Below are 19505 nucleotides of genomic sequence, written 5' to 3' on the forward strand. Positions count from 1 at the left end.
GAACATGCTATCTACGTCCCAGGTTGAATACAGGAAAAAATATTTTATGCATGTCCCTGGTTGAATAGAGTAAAAAAGGAACATGTGATATATGTCCCAGGTTGAATACAGGAAAAAGGAACATGTTGTATACGTCCCTTGTTGAATACAGGAAAAGGGAACATGTTATATACGTCCCTTGTTGAATACAGGAAAAGGGGACATGTTATGTACGTCCCTTGCTGAATACAAGAAAAAGGAACATGTTATATACGTCCCTTGATGAATACAGGAAAAGGGAACATGTTATGTACGTCCCTTGATGAATACAGGAAAAAGGAACATGTTATGTACGTCCCTTGTTGAATACAGGAAAAAGGAACATGTTATGTATGCCCCTTGTTGAATACGGGAAAAAGGAATACGTTATGTACGCCCCTTGTTGAATACAGGAAAAAGGAATACGTTATGTACGTCCCTTGGTGAATACAGGAAAAAGGAATACGTTATGTACGTCCCTTGTTGAATACAGGAAAAAGGAATACGTTATGTACGTCCCTTGGTGAATACAGGAAAAAGGAATACGTTATGTACGTCCCTTGGTGAATACAGGGAAAGGGAACATGTTATGTACGCCCCTTGTTGAATACAGGAAAAAGGAATACGTTATGTACGTCCCTTGGTGAATACAGGGAAAGGGAACATGTTAGTCACGCCCCTTGGTGAATACAGGGAAAGGAACATGTTATGTACGTCCTAGGTTCAAAACAGGAAAAAGGAACATGTTGTATACGTCCCTTGATGAATACAGGAAAAAGGGAACATGTTATGTACGCCCCTTGTTGAATACAGGAAAGGGGAACATGTTATAGACGTCCCTGCTTGAATACAGGAACATGTTGAATACAGGGACAAGAGTAGAAGTGTAAGTCTTCTTAAAGGTCATATGAAGACGTTTGATAAGATGGATTGGATCAATGAATTCTTCGATGATGCGACAAAGATTTTCCGTAAGGCCGTGATATCATTAAAACGACTAATTATCCCTTAAAAGATTTAAACGAGTGGTGTCGCTTAAACGACTAAGTGATTTCACAAAATGGGAATAAAAAGTAAAATGGTAACACTGGTTTAAACCAGGTATGCAGTATCTCGGGGGCGCGCAGATAGGTAGCTCCAAGGACTTGTACACAATCAATTGTTTGTCTATAAAATTTGGATTTTAAGAACAAACTAATACGTAAGATAGCGTCACACCATAACGTTACTTATTTTATAGCAATATTAGTACAGAGCATGACGTTTGGAAGGCCATTCCAAGTTAGCATGTGTTACAAAAACCGTTTACCGATAGGTTTCTCGTTTCTTGTCTAGAACTTAAACCCTTGTGGCGCTGCAGACTTCGAGTCACAGATACTGCCTTCGTCTGTCAAAGTAGAGAGTCTGTGTTGGAGCATGAGCATTTTTTCGTGGTTAAGTATAACAATATAAATCAATATCATAAACGGATCAATCATATCGTCTCTATTCCTAGGTTGGCCGGCACAGTGTTTAAAGACAAACAGGCCTATACTAGAACATATGGTGCTGATGTCGGGCGCGTGCTTCATAGAACACCATAGAAGTACTGTTTTCATTCAGGTTTGGTGCTTTGAAAAAAAATACAAGATGGAACTTCTATTTTCACGATTTTAGGCCTTCGGTCACATGCCTCTAATTTAAACAAAACATCCTCTATTCGAGAGACCTCTGAACTTCATGACTTCATATTCTGGCGTGGTCCAACTACCGTTTGATGAGGAGTGGCCACCAACACCTTTTAAACACTCCCCTCACCAATAATGGGGTTTCGATCTTCCCAATGAATTCCGGCATGTGACCGTGTAACATTTAAAAGGAATTCTCGAGCAAGAAGGGCTCCATTTTTAGTAACCGGTACATTTACAATTCACTTGTTTCAGGGTTTAACAAAGTTGAAAATTGTCCTAAAGTATTACACAGCATGCCGTCAATCGTCTGTCTGTGAAAGTCCAGAACAGCACACTGGAGTGAAGGCATCCAATAGAACTGTAGGCTGTCAATATATACATTGAACCCGTTATCATGGGTATATTGACAAACGAAGTGTATATAATTTAGTAAGAGGGTTTAACCAATTTGGGGAGGCGTGGGGTCCAAAGAAGAAATTTGTGTAAAATTCTATAATTATTGTCCTGTAGAACAAAAGTTGATCCGTTTTATTTTTTATTGTGACATTCAAAGTGTACCAAGTTAAAACGTGTCGGATTTCTTAAGCATTTAATCCCCCCCCCCCAAAAAAAAACCCCAACAACATTGCTGTCTTACGAAATGTGTAAACATCAGTTGAAGGAATGACCTTGAATATGGGTCAAGGTTATTTATTCTCGCAAAGTCGTCTAATTTCACACTACAAGATATAAGCCAAATGCATTGGCCTTTCAGTTAATCAGTGTTTTTTCAAAGTTAACCCCTGTAACCTTAAGTATGGGTCAGTCATTTTTTCATGAAATTTGTTTCATCCCAGGAATCTACTAGCCAAGTATCATGCTTCTGAGCACTTAGGTTAATCTACAATATTGAACTCTTTGACCTTGAATATAGGTAAGGTCATTTACTTCCCCCAACTGTAATGCTTCATAAAGGAAACTGTAGTGGCACAATGTAATGACCTCTTGGTTATTGAAGAATTGTATGAATGAAAATGTTGACACATGACGATTGTACAACTAGACCTACACTTGGCCCTATAGGTCAGAGTGGCGTATATTTGCCATATCATCAACCTGCAGTGATCCAAAACCTGGTATTAGTTCATCAAAATCAAGGATGTTTAAAGAAGTCATCAAGTAAAAGAACTCTGAATGAATTTTTATCAAGTGCTTGTATTTAAATGATATTGTGTGCTATTATTAAACCTTGTTTTAGCACCCAAAACTAAATAAACTTATGTACTTCCACAAAATGGTTCATGATTTAGGTAGTCTGGGTATAGACAACTACAGGTTGACCAGACAAATTCAGGCGAGTTGGTGAGACTGTCATTTGTGCCCTCATTCAAGACAATAAGTCTGAAATCACTTCCAAATCCCCTTTGCTAGTTAACAACCAAAATACATTGTAGATTGACTATGGTCCTTCTGATCACAATGTACTTGTTGTAAAGAAGTATTAAAAACAAAGGTAACAGCGTCATTCATTCAATATTGTATTACTTTTTTTTTGGACAAAATCTGCGATCACATAAAGGAATTCAAAAGGTTACATGACTTTGAAGGTGAAAAGCTGAAAAAGTATAAATAATCCACTCACACACACGATGAGACTTTTTCTGACGTCCTAATCAACAGACTGGACATACAGCAGGTCCATTATAGCACTAGGTTGTACCGGTAGCTGAACAATTAATAGCATTATGTGAAATAAACTTCTGACAGTCAGTTTTTGATCAACAACTCAATGAACAGAACTAGTATTCTGTTTTTGTTCTAAACTCGACTAAACAAAACCCCCATCTGTATGTTTTTGACCAACACTTCCTCCCGATTATGGACTATTTAGACACAAAGTAATGGAATATTTTACTGAATGACAAGTATATCACAGTAAAGCTGGTAATTCAGCTAGGATACGTATAGCTGGGTAGTCCGTCCCTTCCTTTGTCTAGACAAACCATGATCAGTACTACAAACAATTCTTTCATTAACAGTCAAACTTCCATTTTTGTTGGTTCACCAATAAGGGGACATTTGTAAGATTGGAGTATCCTCACAAATTGATGAAATGGAAGGTTTTCTTCATAGTTTTTTTTGCAAGGTTGATTTGAATTGTGACAGATATCATGATGTTCCTCACAAGCCAATGAAAGTTCAATACACACATCAGCACTCGCCTTTCTTTCTCTTACACATCTACAAACATACTACATATTTCATCCCTAAACATTCTCTGAACAAAATCTAGAGCGCTCTCAAAACCAAAGGAGGGGGTTATATATAAAAAATGGAAGCAGTCATGAATGTCCTTTCAATGATTTTTTCATTACTTTAGTCATCATCCCAGTTCTTGTTCTCCTTTGCCTTTGGTCCACCAGCTGGCTTAGCCATGATGATCTGTAAACATACAACATTCTGTATCAAACATTGAAAGTTGGAGGCGGGGAACTTCTCCTTTATCAGATGTGTTAAATCTTAAGGTATATCTTCTATATTTTATATCTTAGAGCAGGAAATATTTGTAAAATCACTAGTTACATCTCCTGTTTGATGTCTTAGTGCAGGGAATATTGGTAAAATAAGGTATATATCTTTATCTTATGTCTGAGCAGGGAATAATCATTATGTATTTTACCTGGTCCACTTTGAGTACAGTGCAGGCAGCTGCAGTGGCAAACTTGATTCCCCAGTATTTGTTGATATACAGATCTAAGATTTCCTTTTCCACAGCATCGGCTACATCTACTGGACTGGCCTGAATGGAAGGTAACCATGTATAAAGTTAATTTCAGAACACAATTGGAAAATACTATTGTCACTCTTTTCTGCCAAATGAACTACATTTTTTTCTAGTCTATGTTTTATTTCCAAATAATAAATGATTTTTCTTAACCCTACCTAATCAGAAAATATTAAAAGCTCTTCAGCGACCAAAAGTTGCAAGGATGTAATAAAACATTTTAAACTGATGGACTTTAAAACTTACAGAAGTACTGTGTACTTTAGAAATGTGGATTTATTTTATCATACAATTACCATTATTGTTATAACACATATCTGGACTATTACCTCTATGTCCACTCCAACATTCTTTTTACCCTCCTGGTGAGCAGCGTAGAGTTTTGACAATACCTCTGTTGCCTGTAATAACAATTGTATGGTTAGTTAGTTTACATTTGGAATGAGGCCTTCAATTGTTTTTATTAAAATGTTCATAAAAATTTCTTCGAAGATCTGCCATTTGCATCTTTCCCCAATAGACAGGTCATAGCAGACTACAACAAGGCCAGGGGGCAATGGGAGAGTTTGATCAAGGGGAACAACCCTTACAACAGTTTTTCAAGGCTCATCACTGCAGTGAAAATATAAGTTATATCAGTTTAATGATAATCTTCTATATTTCACAGGCAAAAATGTAATAAACATGTTTATCATATGTAGCATTTAAACTGTTTGGTAAAGTATGGTGTGGGTCACTTTTGTTGTAAATAGCACTTGTAGCTTATCTACAGTTCTGAGGATGTCATGTGGTTATCACAGGAAGGCCCCCAACTTTTACCCTCCATAGTCGTTAAGATTTAAGTAATACAGATGTCTGTTGCAGCTGTTCTATTTAACTATTTGGTCATACATTTAACACATTCCTTGTATATTTTCACACCTCAATTTCACAACACTGGTACTGTCCATCTCACTGTTCAGCTTCAGGAACAAACAATTTATTTGAAGAAGATTTTAACCTCTTCCAAACATGATCATTTCCCACCCTCTGTTATGCTCTTGACTAAAATGTTGTATCTATGCAAACTGAACTTTTCACTTATTAAAACAGCTTTCTTTAATATATAACTATATATGATTGATGAAGATGTATTGGCGTCAATTTATGATGAACTTGTAAATGTTACTTACCTTTGCCCCTGCATTCTCCGATATAGCTCGTGGAATTACTTCTAAAGATTCAGCAAACTTCATAATGGCATATTGCTCTAGACCAGGTTGACCCTTCAAAACCAAAATTCTTAGTTACTTCTGTATCTATAATGACTCTTTAAATTAGTACTAAAATACCTAGGCCTGTTTGATTTTTTAATATATTTCAAGCATATATCTTGACAGACCTGCTGATATTAATGCATGCCATGAAAGTCCAAATGTTTATATCATGATTAAACAAATATGGCCCCGGTTTTGGTTATTATTGTACAGGATTTGTATTTATTAGATATTTTTTAGCTATATTTGCGGTTTGGAAAATAAGGGAAACATCAAAATTGAATGTGTTGATTTTGCGAGTCAGTTGGTATTGATAGTCAAAAGGGCAGTAATGTAACTTCATCATTAACAAAGAGAGCTCATTTTCAAATCTCATTCTGATCATGGCATTGTCCATATAATGATCACCTGTCATATAAATTTCCGTTTGTTCCCTGTGAAACCTATTGTGACCGGGGACAATACTGACCCTATAAAATTGATATAAAGAGATAGATACAGTACTCATTACAAATAAATAAGGATTTCAACTATACACACCTCTCCATATGTAGTCAATTGTTTGGCCAATTCTATTTCCGTGGCACCAGCTCCTGGTACAACTCTAACATCCTGCGAGTAATTAATGCAAATTATATTTTTCCTCAATCTAAATATATACTACAGTATTAGAATTCATCGTATTTGAAAACAAAAATGTTGACTCTTCGAAGATATTTCAAGTTATCATTAGCTTCAGAAAAGGTTTTATGAAGCTGTTGCCCTTACCTTTGTTAATGCCTTGAATGTATTGACACCGTCATCAACAGCACGAACAACATCATCTAGGATATTATCTGTGGAGCCTCGGACAATGATGGTCGACACAGCACTCTCCTCCTTGTCTGCCAAGGCAATAATGATCTTATATATCAGAAGAATGAACTTAGCTTACAAAATATCAAGACAATTTATGTGAACATAACTTATACTTTAAATCAGTTTTCAATAATAATAAAAAAAAAAGAGTTTTAATTTATATATTCCAGGAGAAATGTACAGAAAAGGAAATAAATATCTTATAGAACCTTAGCTGAGAAAGCTCTTGTTTATATACCTTGTTTGAACACAATAACCGAAGTGTCTCCTATCTCATCTACAAACACATGATCACAGTATCCACTTTCATCTGTCGTTGGTGGGGTCTGAAATATTGTACAAAATTAATCTATATTACCAAGTCAATCTCAAAACAAAATACACTTTCTCTCAATCAAAATATTCTGTTAATTAATTGTATACACCTAAGTGATTTACAGCAATAAAACTGTTGATACTTACAATCCTAGGAAGGGGTGTGGCTCCTATAGACTTGCATAGTCTCCTCAGGTCCCACTTAGACATAAGCCTCACTACCATCAGCTGGTATTTGTTACAGAAATGGAGAGCAAGCTCTCCTACCTTTCCTCCAGATACCACCACTTTACAGCCAGTATCAGCTATAGCTTTAATTTGCTGTGAAAAGAAAAAAACGTCTTTTTAAAAAGATGTTTTTAAATAAAATGTCCAACTGGTAATTTGACATTTTTTATGAACATAATGAAATTTTTTTGGAACATGCTTCACCATTAGATGATAAATGTCTGTTACTGAAGTTGACTAAGTAATTTTTGCTAACAGCATCTGATCGATTTCAAAAACAAAGAATTTACAACTTACTTCTTCCATTAAATTTTCTTCTCCTTTGCTAAATGCTAGCAGTTCGTCAGCAGACCTGATGGATATTTTACCCTAAAAAAGACCCACACATTATGTTTAGTAATATATATCATTAAATAGGTATGATCATTAAGCAAGAAATACATTAATACATTAACTGTTACAGAGCACAAAATGGATATTTTTACCAGGTGGCCTATTTGGCTACCAAGTCATAAAAGATTAACACAATCGCAAATTCACAAAAACATTTTAGGGGCCATACAGACGCCTTACAGGTCAATAACTGGTCGCCAATGGTGAATTTAAGGCGCCATTGCCACTTAAATAGGTGCCACTTTGAGCCTTGGAACAAACCTTAAAATTGTGCATAAATTTATCAACATCATATGTTTGATGTGAAGCTATAGGCTGGATAGATTATTGTGGCATTTTGCCTAATTTGATACCTACAGTATACCGATAAAATAGCAGATGCCCATAGGTCACCTGGCTACTCCGGTGACCTAAAATATCAATATCAAAAGTGATTTCCTAGTCAGACAATAACAATTAAGTAACAAGAGGCTCAGAGAGCCTGCATCGCTCACATGGATATTTCAGTAATTATGGCAGAATACTCATTTGAGTTATATTAAAAAAAATTTCCTTCTATTTTTGAACTGCCTCTCCCAACAATGGTCAAGTTACAGGTGGACCAAATCTTGTCATTCTTGAAAAAGCAAAAGGATTCGAAAGTTTTTTACTCTATTTCCCCAATATGACCCAGCCCCTCTTGGGCCAAGGGAAAGACATCCTCTGTTTATACACAAGATCTCCTTTGCCCAATAATGCTCCAGACCAAATTTCATAAAAATCCATTCAGGCATTCAGGATTAGTAGGGATTTTAAGGATTTACTTCGATTACCCTATTGGGCCCAAGGTGAGCCAAAAATTGATGGAAATTCCAGTTGGTTCTTACCGAAGTTTCTGTCTGCATGGAATCAAGGGGACAGGAGTAGACAACCACTTTACAGTTCTCTGCCTTGGTTAGGTCTCCCTCTACCAGACGTTTAAACACCATTCCTCTTATCACTGTGGAGTTGTTGATTCCACTCCCCTACAAAGGTCAAATTTATACACATAAAAGTCTACAAAGGTCAAATTTATACACGTAAAATTCCACATGTCTACACCATATATATATTTCATACGAGTTTTATACAGTTTAATATTATACATTATTTTCCAGGGTACTGGGTAATTATGATCGGATAGTAGTTGATAATGAAGTAAATGTGATACATCTTCATCTTCTAGATTTACCATAATTAAAGGTTAATTTTGATGAATGACGCTGTAATTAAAGACTTACCAGAATTTTGGAGGTTCTGACATTATCTACATTGAAGCTCACTTTCTGAGGTAAAATGGATACTGAAAGTCAATAAAAGTCGCATGTAAATCTTAATATTTAATCATTTTCACATGGTGAGGCAATTGCTTGAATCATCTCTAAAATATATAAAGCAGCCAATATTATATACAGCCCTATGGTAAGCAGCATTTCCTGTGTCCATACCATATTTAATCTTGCTGTTCTCTTGTGTCTTTCGTACAGTCCTTTGAAGAAAGAGTGCTTGTAAAATATGTCTTCATTCATAATGATTCTAAATCAAATGTTAATAATGAAGCAAGGTATGCCATATTTACCGAGAACATAAAGGTACCAAAGTTTTACTGTAAACAGATGGGCCCCTAGAATTATTTTCTTGGCTGGTGGTAGTGCATCCTTGCCCCGACCTCTCCAAATTTTGACAATTTTTAGTGCCTATACTTACTGCAGGCATCCACAACAAGGTTTGCCAGGAAGTCTTCATTTCCATACTGCTTGCTCATTATAGCAGATTTGACAATCTTTTGAACATCTGCTTTATTTCTCAGGTTCTTTATTTCTCCACAAACAAGATCTAAAACAAACAAGCACAGCCGCTGATTAATTTGGAAACCTAACTAAATGTTTAATCTGTAAAATACATACATATTTCAGTGGCCCCATTATTTTAGCACTTTTCACACTCTTGAAATTGACCACTACAAGTTTTAAGAAGAATAAAGAGAAAGCTTTGTGAGTTTGACAGGGACGGTTGATACAATTATTTTATGAAACAACTTGTTTTATTTTTTATCGAACATATTTTTTTCATTTCAGATTTTTTTGTTTACCATTATAAAGTATCATACCTGGAAGGAGATCTTGAGCTTTCTTAGCAGCTAACTCATATCCATCAGTCACCTCTGTCACAGACAAACCCTACAAACACGATAAATATTGCGATGTTAAATCACACAGCAAGGCAATATACAAATTGATCAAACCAGATTGTAATTAGAAACAAAACAGAATTACTTCCTTTTCTTTTAATAATCACTTATAAATTATACTGTTTCAATACGGTAATCATTGTATGCAGTTTTTCATAAAAAATCTGCTTCTGCTTACAATGCAGTTTTTTGTACTTGTATTAATGGAATGCTACTCTGTGTTTTGATAATGACAATGCACAGGGAAAAGATCCCCTAAAAGTACAAATGTCTGAAGTAACACATTTTATACTGTGTTGAATTTAACATTACAAAGTCATAAAGGAAAAGTCTGAAATCTGATTTTTCTGGATGAAAATGAAACCTACCATCCTCAGCAGACTTTCTGCCTGCTCCAAGAGAGCTCCAGCAAAGACAAGAGTGAAGTTGGTACCATCTCCAACTTCCTGCTCCTGTTGATGTGATGCAATTACCAACATCTTGGCTGCTGGGTGCTGAACCTCCAGTTCTCGTAGGATGGTGGCAGCATCATTGGTCACAAAGAGCTTTTCTAACTGGTTGATGACCATCTTATTCTGGCCTGTAACATGAAATATTACACAAAACTTTGTTTACACTTCATTACATATTTTACACAGCCTACTTCCATCATAAAGAATTGTCTGAATTTCTTCTATGTGTTTGCCGACATTGCAATTTTAATACCCTACTAATTGGTTATTCATCTTCAACTAGAAACTTAAACGTTAATAAACAGTAGTTTGACAGTCAGACTATTGTAATTTTAAACCTCTGCTAATTCATCTTCAACTAGTAACTTAAACATTAATTAAATAACAGTAGTTTGATAGACTAGATAAATCTTCATGAGCTTTAACACTGTAACATGTAGATCTCCCATAAAAAGACTGGGCTGTTACCGAAATACCTTGGACTGTCCTGTTCATGCTACAAATCTTACCTAGTGGGCCCAAGGCTGATCGTGTGGTCCTCGCTAACTCCTTACAAGCGTCTATGTTCCGATAGACAGCCTCTTCTAGTCCACTATAGTGCTACATGATTAAAAGAGAAACACATTTGATAAAGTTACCATTTCAATTTTCGAAATTATCCGTGTTTCCTGCGATGGAATAAATAAACATAATTGCACAGAAAATCCACAAAACCCTACTGCTGTGCAATTCGCACCGAAATATTCTGCCACACCTCCACTTCATTCAGATATCATACACATGTGACACCACAGACAACCATAAACAGATCATAGCATGGCGAGTGATTAGGTTATTAGTTTTGCTGTGATGATATAACTAGTTAATGAAATCAGAATATAAACAAGAGATCCCAGAGGAATCTTGGCGCCCACCATTGAATGATCTTCATAGGTTCCATGTCAGATTGATCTTTTCTCTACTTTTCCCTTCATTTTATATATTAATTACTAATCTGTGCAAATTGAGACATCCCTCCAGTACTTTTCAAACAAGGGAATCCTAGCTATATAAGAAATTTGAGATTTAACGATAATGGCTGTTTGTTTGCCAGGTTGTTTTCAGGACAGACTGGTCCAAAAATGCAATACAAGGGACCAAGGGGAACCTACTTATGAAATTTGAGAAAGATCCATTCAGTACTTTGAGAAATAGAGATAACAAACTTCAATTGTCAAAATCCAAGATGGCGGTCTGTCGGCCATATTGTTTTCCAATTGATCTCAAAATGCAATAAGCATAACGAGGCACCAAGGGGAACCTCAATTCGAAATTTGAGAAAGATCCCTTCAGTACTTTCTCAGAAATAGCGATAACAAACTTCAATTGTCAAAATCCAAGATGGCTGCCTGTCGGCCATGTTATTTTCAGATTGGTCTCAAAATGCAACATGCATAACTAAGCACCAAGGGAAACTTACATATGAAATTTGAGAAAGATCACTTCAGTACTTTCTCAGAAATAGCGATAACAAACTTCAATTGTCAAAATCCAAGATGGCTGCCTGACGGCCATGTTGTTATCCGATTGGTCTCAAATCGCAATATGCATAACTATGCACCAAGGGGAACCTACATATGAAATTTGAGAAAGATCCCTTCAGTACTTTCTCAGAAATAGTGATAACAAACTTCAATTGTCAAAATCCAAGATGGCTGCCTGTCGGCCATGTTGTTATCCGATTGGTCTCAAAATGCAATATGCATAACTAGGCACCAAGGGGAACCTTCATATGAAATTTGAGAAAGATCCCTTCAGTACTTTCTCAGAAATAGCGATAACAAACTTCAATTGTCAAAATCCAAGATGGCTGCCTGTCGGCCATGTTATTTTCAGATTGGTCTCAAAACGCAATATGCATAACTAGGCACCAAGGGGAACCTACATATGAAATTTGAGAAAGATCCCTTCAGTACTTTCTGAGAAATAGCGATAACAAGAATTGTTTACGGACGGAGGGACGGAGGGACGGACGGACGACGGACCACGGACGCAGGGCGATTTGAATAGCCCACCATCATCAGATGGTGGGCTAAAAACTTAAAAAATATTACACACAAAAATGAACTCACTCATGCACAAAGTCACATCAATATGAGCACCACATACAGGGCAGTGTAACAATATTTCCACATTTACTGATAGGCAACTTTTTATGATGTTTACTATCTTGATGTGTCCTCATTTTCTCAATGAATCCAATTTCAGTGGCCCATTAGCTAATCGCTATCTCAGAGAGTCGTGTCAGTCATTTTTTGTTTTTTGTTTGTGAACAGATTGCCTGTGCATGCTTGTACTGAAAGGCTTAGGCAGTGAACAATTTTCGCACTTACCTGAATTTACATTTTCAAAGCTTTAATTTTTACTAGTTGATGAAAATACAAGATTCTCGTTTATATTTATCCTTATAGGATAAACTCATTTCAACGATATAATGCCCCATCAACGATGCATAAACACAGGTTAAGTTATTATCTGGGAGTGCTACCTTTTGATCACTGCCAAAAACAGATTTTTTTAACTACAGAAAGGGGAGGTGGTGACATTAGATGGAAATCAGTGGGTCTCTTAGTGTAGAACTTCGCGTTGAGTATGGATACCTCAGAGGTATGCCGGGCAGTTAGAGCAAATAAACTATGTGTAGTTATAAACAAGGGATGATAAGATTTGTCCTGATGAAGACCCTGTGATAGGGTCGAAACTAGTAGACCAATAAAATCTTGGCAATGCTCGAGAATGTTGTGGTTACTATCCCTTGTTTATAAGATCTTTTTTAGATCATAAAATGTCAGCCCTTTCAAACATACACCAATTGCAATCTGTCACGGATTTGTTTGTCAAATGTTGAAAACATCCAACAAGCTAAATCAGCACTGGGACTTGATAAACATGGCAATTTTTTTTTTGATTGTCATATTCGAAAACTTGAATTGTGTTACATTGTTGGCAAACAACAGAAAATGAAGACTAATGTCATAAAATCTATAAATAAGTATGTTGTCCCGATTATCAATTATAATTGATATCTAATCAGAAAGGCAACTGATTCCTGATGATAGATTGAGACATTGGTTTTAAAAACCAGAAGTGCAAGTTATACTTTCACTTAAAAGAGAATGGAAGTTCTATGTCATTTAACTCTCAACTGCAACTTCTTACCAATCATGCTATTTGACTATAATTAATTGCCAAAAAAAAAATATATAACTGTTTAGCAATAAAGATTATAACGTTGAAAAGGTGAAATGGAAAAATAAAGATATGAAATTACTTGGGGCAAACTTGGCTTCTGAAAAATGGGTTTATTCAACCCCGGAGAAAAGGAAAAGTTTTACAATTACTGAATCTTTTCTTACACTATGACAAGGGGGGGGGGGGGGGGGGGGGGGGGGGGGGGGGGGTGTAAATGTGTCATTGTAAAATTTTAATGTAAAATGGCTAATTGTTTTCCCGTTTGCCTGGGCCTGTGAGGGGTGTGTCCCTGTGGGTCCAATGATTGGTCAGTGAAGTAAGCTGGTACTCACGGCCTCCGTCCAATCCCCGATTTACCCAGGGTCCCCTAGGTCCCGGTTTAGGTTTGAATCACAGAAGTTTTATTCATTCGAGATACTTTGGCTTGCGTGTCAACTTTGTTTTTTGTCACGTCAAGTCGGAAGTTCGGAGCCTAAGTCGGGCACATACGACCGAACTTTCATTACGATGGTATCAATCACGAGCATATTCGAGTAACAGAAGATCAGGAGAATCAATTCTTCGACACGAAACCTGATTAAGCTGTATAATTACGAACTCTCGATTTATTTCCCATTGTGTTGGGAACTCCGAGCTACGAGTCCAACGATCCGATTTGTGTTGAGAACATCGATTTACGCACTTGTTAATATGGCCGGTGAATGGTGAATGAACTTGATTGGGTCATGCAGAGAAATCGTAGAACCAAATCCCGAATTGATTATCGATCCTTACACGAAGGGAATTGGAACAGTAGTGTGTCCGATATATCTGAAACGAACCCTCAAGAACTGTCTATAAACATTGCAAATCAAGAGGACCTATTTTTCGCTTCGTGTGCAGGAATGGCTGAAGGGGGTAAATCTGTCACGCCCCGGGCTTATCGCAGTCTAGAGAACGTTTGCATCGAGTCTCCTTTGGTTAGTGATGTGGACAAGCGCCTTGAGGAGGCAGACCGGGAGATCGCGCTGTTAGAGAAAAAACTGGAGTCGGCCAGATTGAACAGTGCATTAAAGGACAGAAGGAAGAAGCGGGATGATCTTCAGAGGCAGTTAGATGACATCCAGCAGGATCAGCCTCAATCAGCAGCGACTGGCCTTGGTTCAGGTATGCCTAACGACATAGACTTGATTAAACTGAGAAAAATGGACCAGCTGGTCAGCAGATCGAGCAAGAAGATGTCCAGGGTGTTGCCGGAATTTTCCGGTAGTGATACTGACTCTGACACTCTATCAGTCGCCTCATCGGCTTCCTACAATAGCTTTAAACGAGCACGTAAGGGTGAAAAACTCAGATCTGGTTTGAAAGCTAAAGCTGGAGACGTCGTGAAATTCCCTCAAGCTTATCCCCACCACTTTCTTCAATACAAATATGTAAGTAAGAATCCCCAGTTTCAAGATCTCACCTTTAAATTATTTGTGGCGGGAGAGCTTGAGATAATTTCCAAGACGAGCTCTGCTTCAGAGAAGGAAGGAAGGACAGTATTCCTTCAGAAAATTGTGTATTATAGCAATATTTATGAATGGAAAGCCTTGCTTGCATGGTATGCGGCATGGCTTCGCAAGATAGAGTTGGGTGAGAGATCATGGTCAGATGATCCCTCAAGTATTGAAGTCCCAATTTTGGCGAAACATGTGTTGATGCAAAAAAATGAGAAACCCAGAAATAGTGGTCCGATTCAGTCGGACTCTGGGAGAGTTTGGTTTTGTGTAATGTTTCAGAAAAATCGTTGTAGCGAAAGAGGGGATCATGATGGCGACATACGGGGTGTCAAAAGGCATTTGCTACATATCTGTGCCACATGTTGGAAAAAAGATGGGGTAAAAAGACAACATCCTGAATCAGCAGAGACATGTCCAAATGCCTTGTGACTAACCGTCCCGTCTGTAGGTATTGAGATAGATCCAGACACCTCAATTATAGAACCCGAGTATGTGCCTTTTGAATTTGGAGGTAATTTGTTTGTATCGGGTGGCCAAGATATTGATTATAGACATATACCTATAGACGCTGTAGATGATATAGTTTCTGAGGTACCCGAAGAAACTGTTAGAAATTTACAGGTTCAATCCTGCTTTAATTTTAATACCCAAAGGACCCCTGTTAAGTCAAATTTTAACATCAGATATATGAAAGACAGGTTAGAGTTGTACTCGGATCTAGAGGTTTTAAAATTTTTAGAGTTTGGTTTTCCCATAGGGTTAGACAACCACCTCTTAATTCATCGCCAGGAGGCTACTTCAGAGGTAAGTTCTTCTATCAAGTACAGAAATCACAAAGGAGCTACAGACTTTCCTCAGGAAATAAGTGAGTATTTACGTATTGAGTTGGCAAATGAGTCGGTGTTAGGTCCATTTGAGGAAAATCCGTTTTCCTTACCCATGGTGATTTCCCCCTTAAACTCAGTTCCAAAGAGGGATTCTGAGGAAAGACGCATAATTTTGGATTTGAGCTTTCCGGACTCTAAGTCAGTAAATAGTTGTATCCCCAAGACTTCATATTTAGGGGACCCCATCTCATTGTCATACCCCAGGGTAGATGACCTGGTAGAGATTATCAAGGAGAAAGGGAGGGGTTGTTGTCTTTTCAAGAGAGACCTTAGGAAGGCTTACAGACAAATTCCCATCGACCCGGGAGATATTCGTTTTTTAGGTTTCTCTTGGGAAGGTAAGATGTATTTTGATCGGGTCTTATCTATGGGTTTGCGTTCGGCAGCGTACATTTGTCAAAGAGTCACAAGTCTGATTTCGTTCTTAATGCTGCAGGACGGTTTTCTGGTCCTCAATTATCTAGATGATTTTGCAGGGGCTGAGTGCCCGGACATGGCAGATTTGGCTTTCTGGAGACTTGGTTCCCTTCTCTCTGATTGTGGCTTTATCGAATCGGAGAAGAAGGCAGAGCCTCCTGCCACTCGTATGGTTTTTTTGGGTGTCTTGTTTGACACAGTCAGGATGGTCTTAGAGGTCCCTGATTTTAGGTTGCAGGAAATAGGAATCTTAACCTGCGAATGGTTGAAAAAGGAAAGGGCTTCCTTAAAGGAGATTCAATCCCTGCTGGGAAAATTACAGTTTGTCGCTGCCTGTGTTCGTCCAGGTCGACTTTTTGTTAGCCGTATATTGAACTGGCTCCGGTCGATTGGTCAGGACAGTCATCGTTCCTGGAGTATTTCAGAAGAGGTGAGAAAGGACATATTGTGGTGGCACATTTTTCTGGCACAGTATAACGGTGTGTCCATTATGTTTCTGGAACAATGGTCCACTCCAGACACTGAGTTTGCCTCAGATGCTTGTCTCACAGGCGGGGGAGGCTACTTCATGGGTAGATACTTTCATACAGAGTTCCCAGACACCATCCTTCAACTGTCCCCATGTATAAACATCCTAGAGTTGTTAACAGTTATGGTGAGTATAAAACTCTGGGCCAGTGCCTTTAAAGGTAAGAGAATTGTCATACTATGTGACAACGAAGCCACGGTATCGGTCCTCAACTCAGGTAGGTCCAGAATTCAATTTATGCAGAGCTGTCTCAGAGAGATATGTTACTTTGCTGCTAGTTTTGAATTTGAGATCAGGGCGCAACACATCTCTGGAATTCAAAATCGACTACCAGACCATTTATCCAGGTGGCATTTAGATGTTATACACCAGCAGGAGTTCATCCGTTTGACCAAGGAAGTTGACCTGGTAGAGGAGGTAGTACCCTCTAGCATGTTCTCCTTCTCCCACTCTTGGTAGATTATCTATACATAGTAGTTGAGACAGGGTATATATATAGTGATGTATCCCTCTCTTGGTGGTTTACCTTTTTCTTCAGTTTTGTACATATGTTGACACTATATACATAGCAGTGTATCTTTTCCTAGTTTATAAGGTAAATTTTAGCGATATCAGGCTTTTATGACTCCTGTTTCATCCTTCCAGACACTGCCTGGTCACAGCTTAGGAAAGATCTCAAGGTGTCCGCTAGAGCAGCCTTCGCTGAGGGTACTTATAGAAATTTCCGTACACAATGGAAAGCTTATTTTCTGTTTTGCGAAGCGTTCCGGAAACAGCCGTTGCCGGTAAGCACGGAGATTATATGCCTTTACGCTCAGTTTTTAAGTCGGACTTTCATCAGTGTCGATTCTATTCGCAACTATATAGCGGGAGTCAAAACTCTTCACATGTTGCTAAACTTAAAGTATGACATTAGACAATATGAACTGAACTTAGTTTTGAAAGGTTTGTCGAGGTTGAACCCACATTGTCCCTCTCAAGCGAAACCTATCACCCCTCAGATTCTCGGTAAGATACATCAGCGACTAGATCATGATGATCCAGAGGACACCACTCTGTGGTGTATGTTTTTATTCAGTTTCTATCTCATGCTGCGGAAGTCTAATTTAATGCCTAATAGTAGTCACAAATTTGACCCTAGTAAACATCTTTTACGACAGGATATTTTAGTAGAGGATGGGGTCCTCTTGGTTGTCGTAAAGTGGTCTAAGACCAATCAATTCGGACATCGGATCGTGCGTTCCCCTCTGGTGGCCATTCCTGGGTCCCCACTTTGTCCTTTACATGCCTTTGTTCGCATGACTGATCTAAACCCTGCACGTCCCAGGGCCCCAGCCTTCCTTAAGACTACAGGAAAGAAAATTGTCCCCTTTTGTTACCCACAATTTCAGCAGAGGCTACGGGAACTTATTCTTAGTGTAGGCCTAGATGCTGCCTCGTTCTCTTCGCATAGTTTTCGCAGGGGAGGGGCCACTTGGGCCTTTTCTTTGGGGATTCCAGGGGAGTTAATTCAGGTGCAGGGGGATTGGGCCAGCGACGCCTACAAAACGTATATCAGTTTTTCCTTAGAGGATAGGCTTCAGGTTTGCAGAAACATGAGAGATGCAATTTTAGCATTGCATCATTAACCAAGTTATCAGCCTCCCGCAGTTTTTTCGGGCTTGGTGGCCGGAGGCTTGGCGGCCCCTCAAACTGCTTGTATTTGTGTTTAATATGTTTGCTTATTAACATGCTTATTCATAAGTATTATTAATTTGCTTAATTTGAGCTTTGTTTGATTTGAGCTATGTTTAATTTGAGCTATGTTTAATTTGAGCTATGTTTAATTTGAGTTTTGTTTAATTGAGCTTTGTTTAAATTGATCTTCATTTATTTGAGTTTGATCATGTAGATGCTTAAAGCTGTGTGTTCGATAACAAGCTTGCATGTAGTGCTAGAGGTGTATTTCCTTTTGGGGTTGCCTTGCTTATGCCATTTGCATACCAGAGACATTTAAGTAAAGTGGAGCATGGCACCCTAACTGGCTGACGCCTTCTAATGTGTTATACAATAAATTGTTACGGGCATACAGTTGTTATGTTGTAAATATCGTTGACCAGGCAGGGGAGAGAATTACGTTTACTTAATCCCATGTAATTTATTTTATTATACCGACATGTGGGAACAGTTTTGGAAAATAAATTTTGTATCTTGTGCACTATACTACAATATTCTAGAAAGAATCAGGCATGGATTCATTGTGTAATGATACTGCTCAGATAGGGGAGGTTACTCTTCCCAAACTTCAACAATCCCTTACAGCATGTAAAAACATGCGGACGGATTATCATTCATGAAGGATCATGATTTTACCAATTTTACCATTTTGAAATAAATAATGGAACCCTAGATAAAAGAAATGTATACTAAAAATAAATGTTATGCTATTTCACTATAATATCGTATATCTTATGTATGGTCCAAGTGGAAAGCCTTCAAGAATGTTCTGGAAATCATAAACACAAACAGCATGAACAGCATGGTTGTCACATGGTTTCAATGGTTCATGGAAAACAGACGATTAAACGTGAAAGAGATTTCTGTGTGATTTCAGAAAATGTCGAACTAACAAACCAATACGCAATTTACTCAATTTTGAATAAAGATAGAAAATATATATTACCTTAGCACCATCTTTCAACATCTGGGCAAAGCCCGGTGCTGTCGGTACGTGCATCGCCATGATTGCGTCCCAGAATGCCAAGGTGCGCGATTACGGAAATATCCGAGATTTGCCGACAGTGTGCGGAAATAGATT

General features: G+C 37.9%; 1 protein-coding gene across 1 annotated transcript; it reads right to left on the reverse strand.

Annotated features, from left to right (window-relative positions):
- Positions 1–3192: 3192 nt before the first annotated feature.
- LOC117328094 (T-complex protein 1 subunit theta-like) lies at positions 3193–19479 on the reverse strand. Its single transcript, XM_033885448.1, has 16 exons — positions 19371–19479; positions 10673–10763; positions 10080–10291; positions 9631–9700; positions 9228–9356; positions 8762–8823; positions 8369–8506; positions 7407–7478; positions 7029–7202; positions 6805–6892; positions 6477–6592; positions 6249–6320; positions 5625–5717; positions 4782–4853; positions 4348–4467; positions 3193–4109 (listed from the first exon to the last, which is right to left on the reverse strand). The coding sequence occupies exons 1-16, from the start codon at positions 19428–19430 to the stop codon at positions 4044–4046; spliced, it is 1635 nt and encodes a 544-aa protein (XP_033741339.1). The 5' UTR covers positions 19431–19479; the 3' UTR covers positions 3193–4043.
- Positions 19480–19505: the final 26 nt, after the last annotated feature.

Source organism: Pecten maximus, chromosome 5 (assembly GCF_902652985.1).
Source record: "Pecten maximus chromosome 5, xPecMax1.1, whole genome shotgun sequence".
Taxonomy (NCBI): Eukaryota; Metazoa; Mollusca; class Bivalvia; order Pectinida; family Pectinidae; genus Pecten; species Pecten maximus.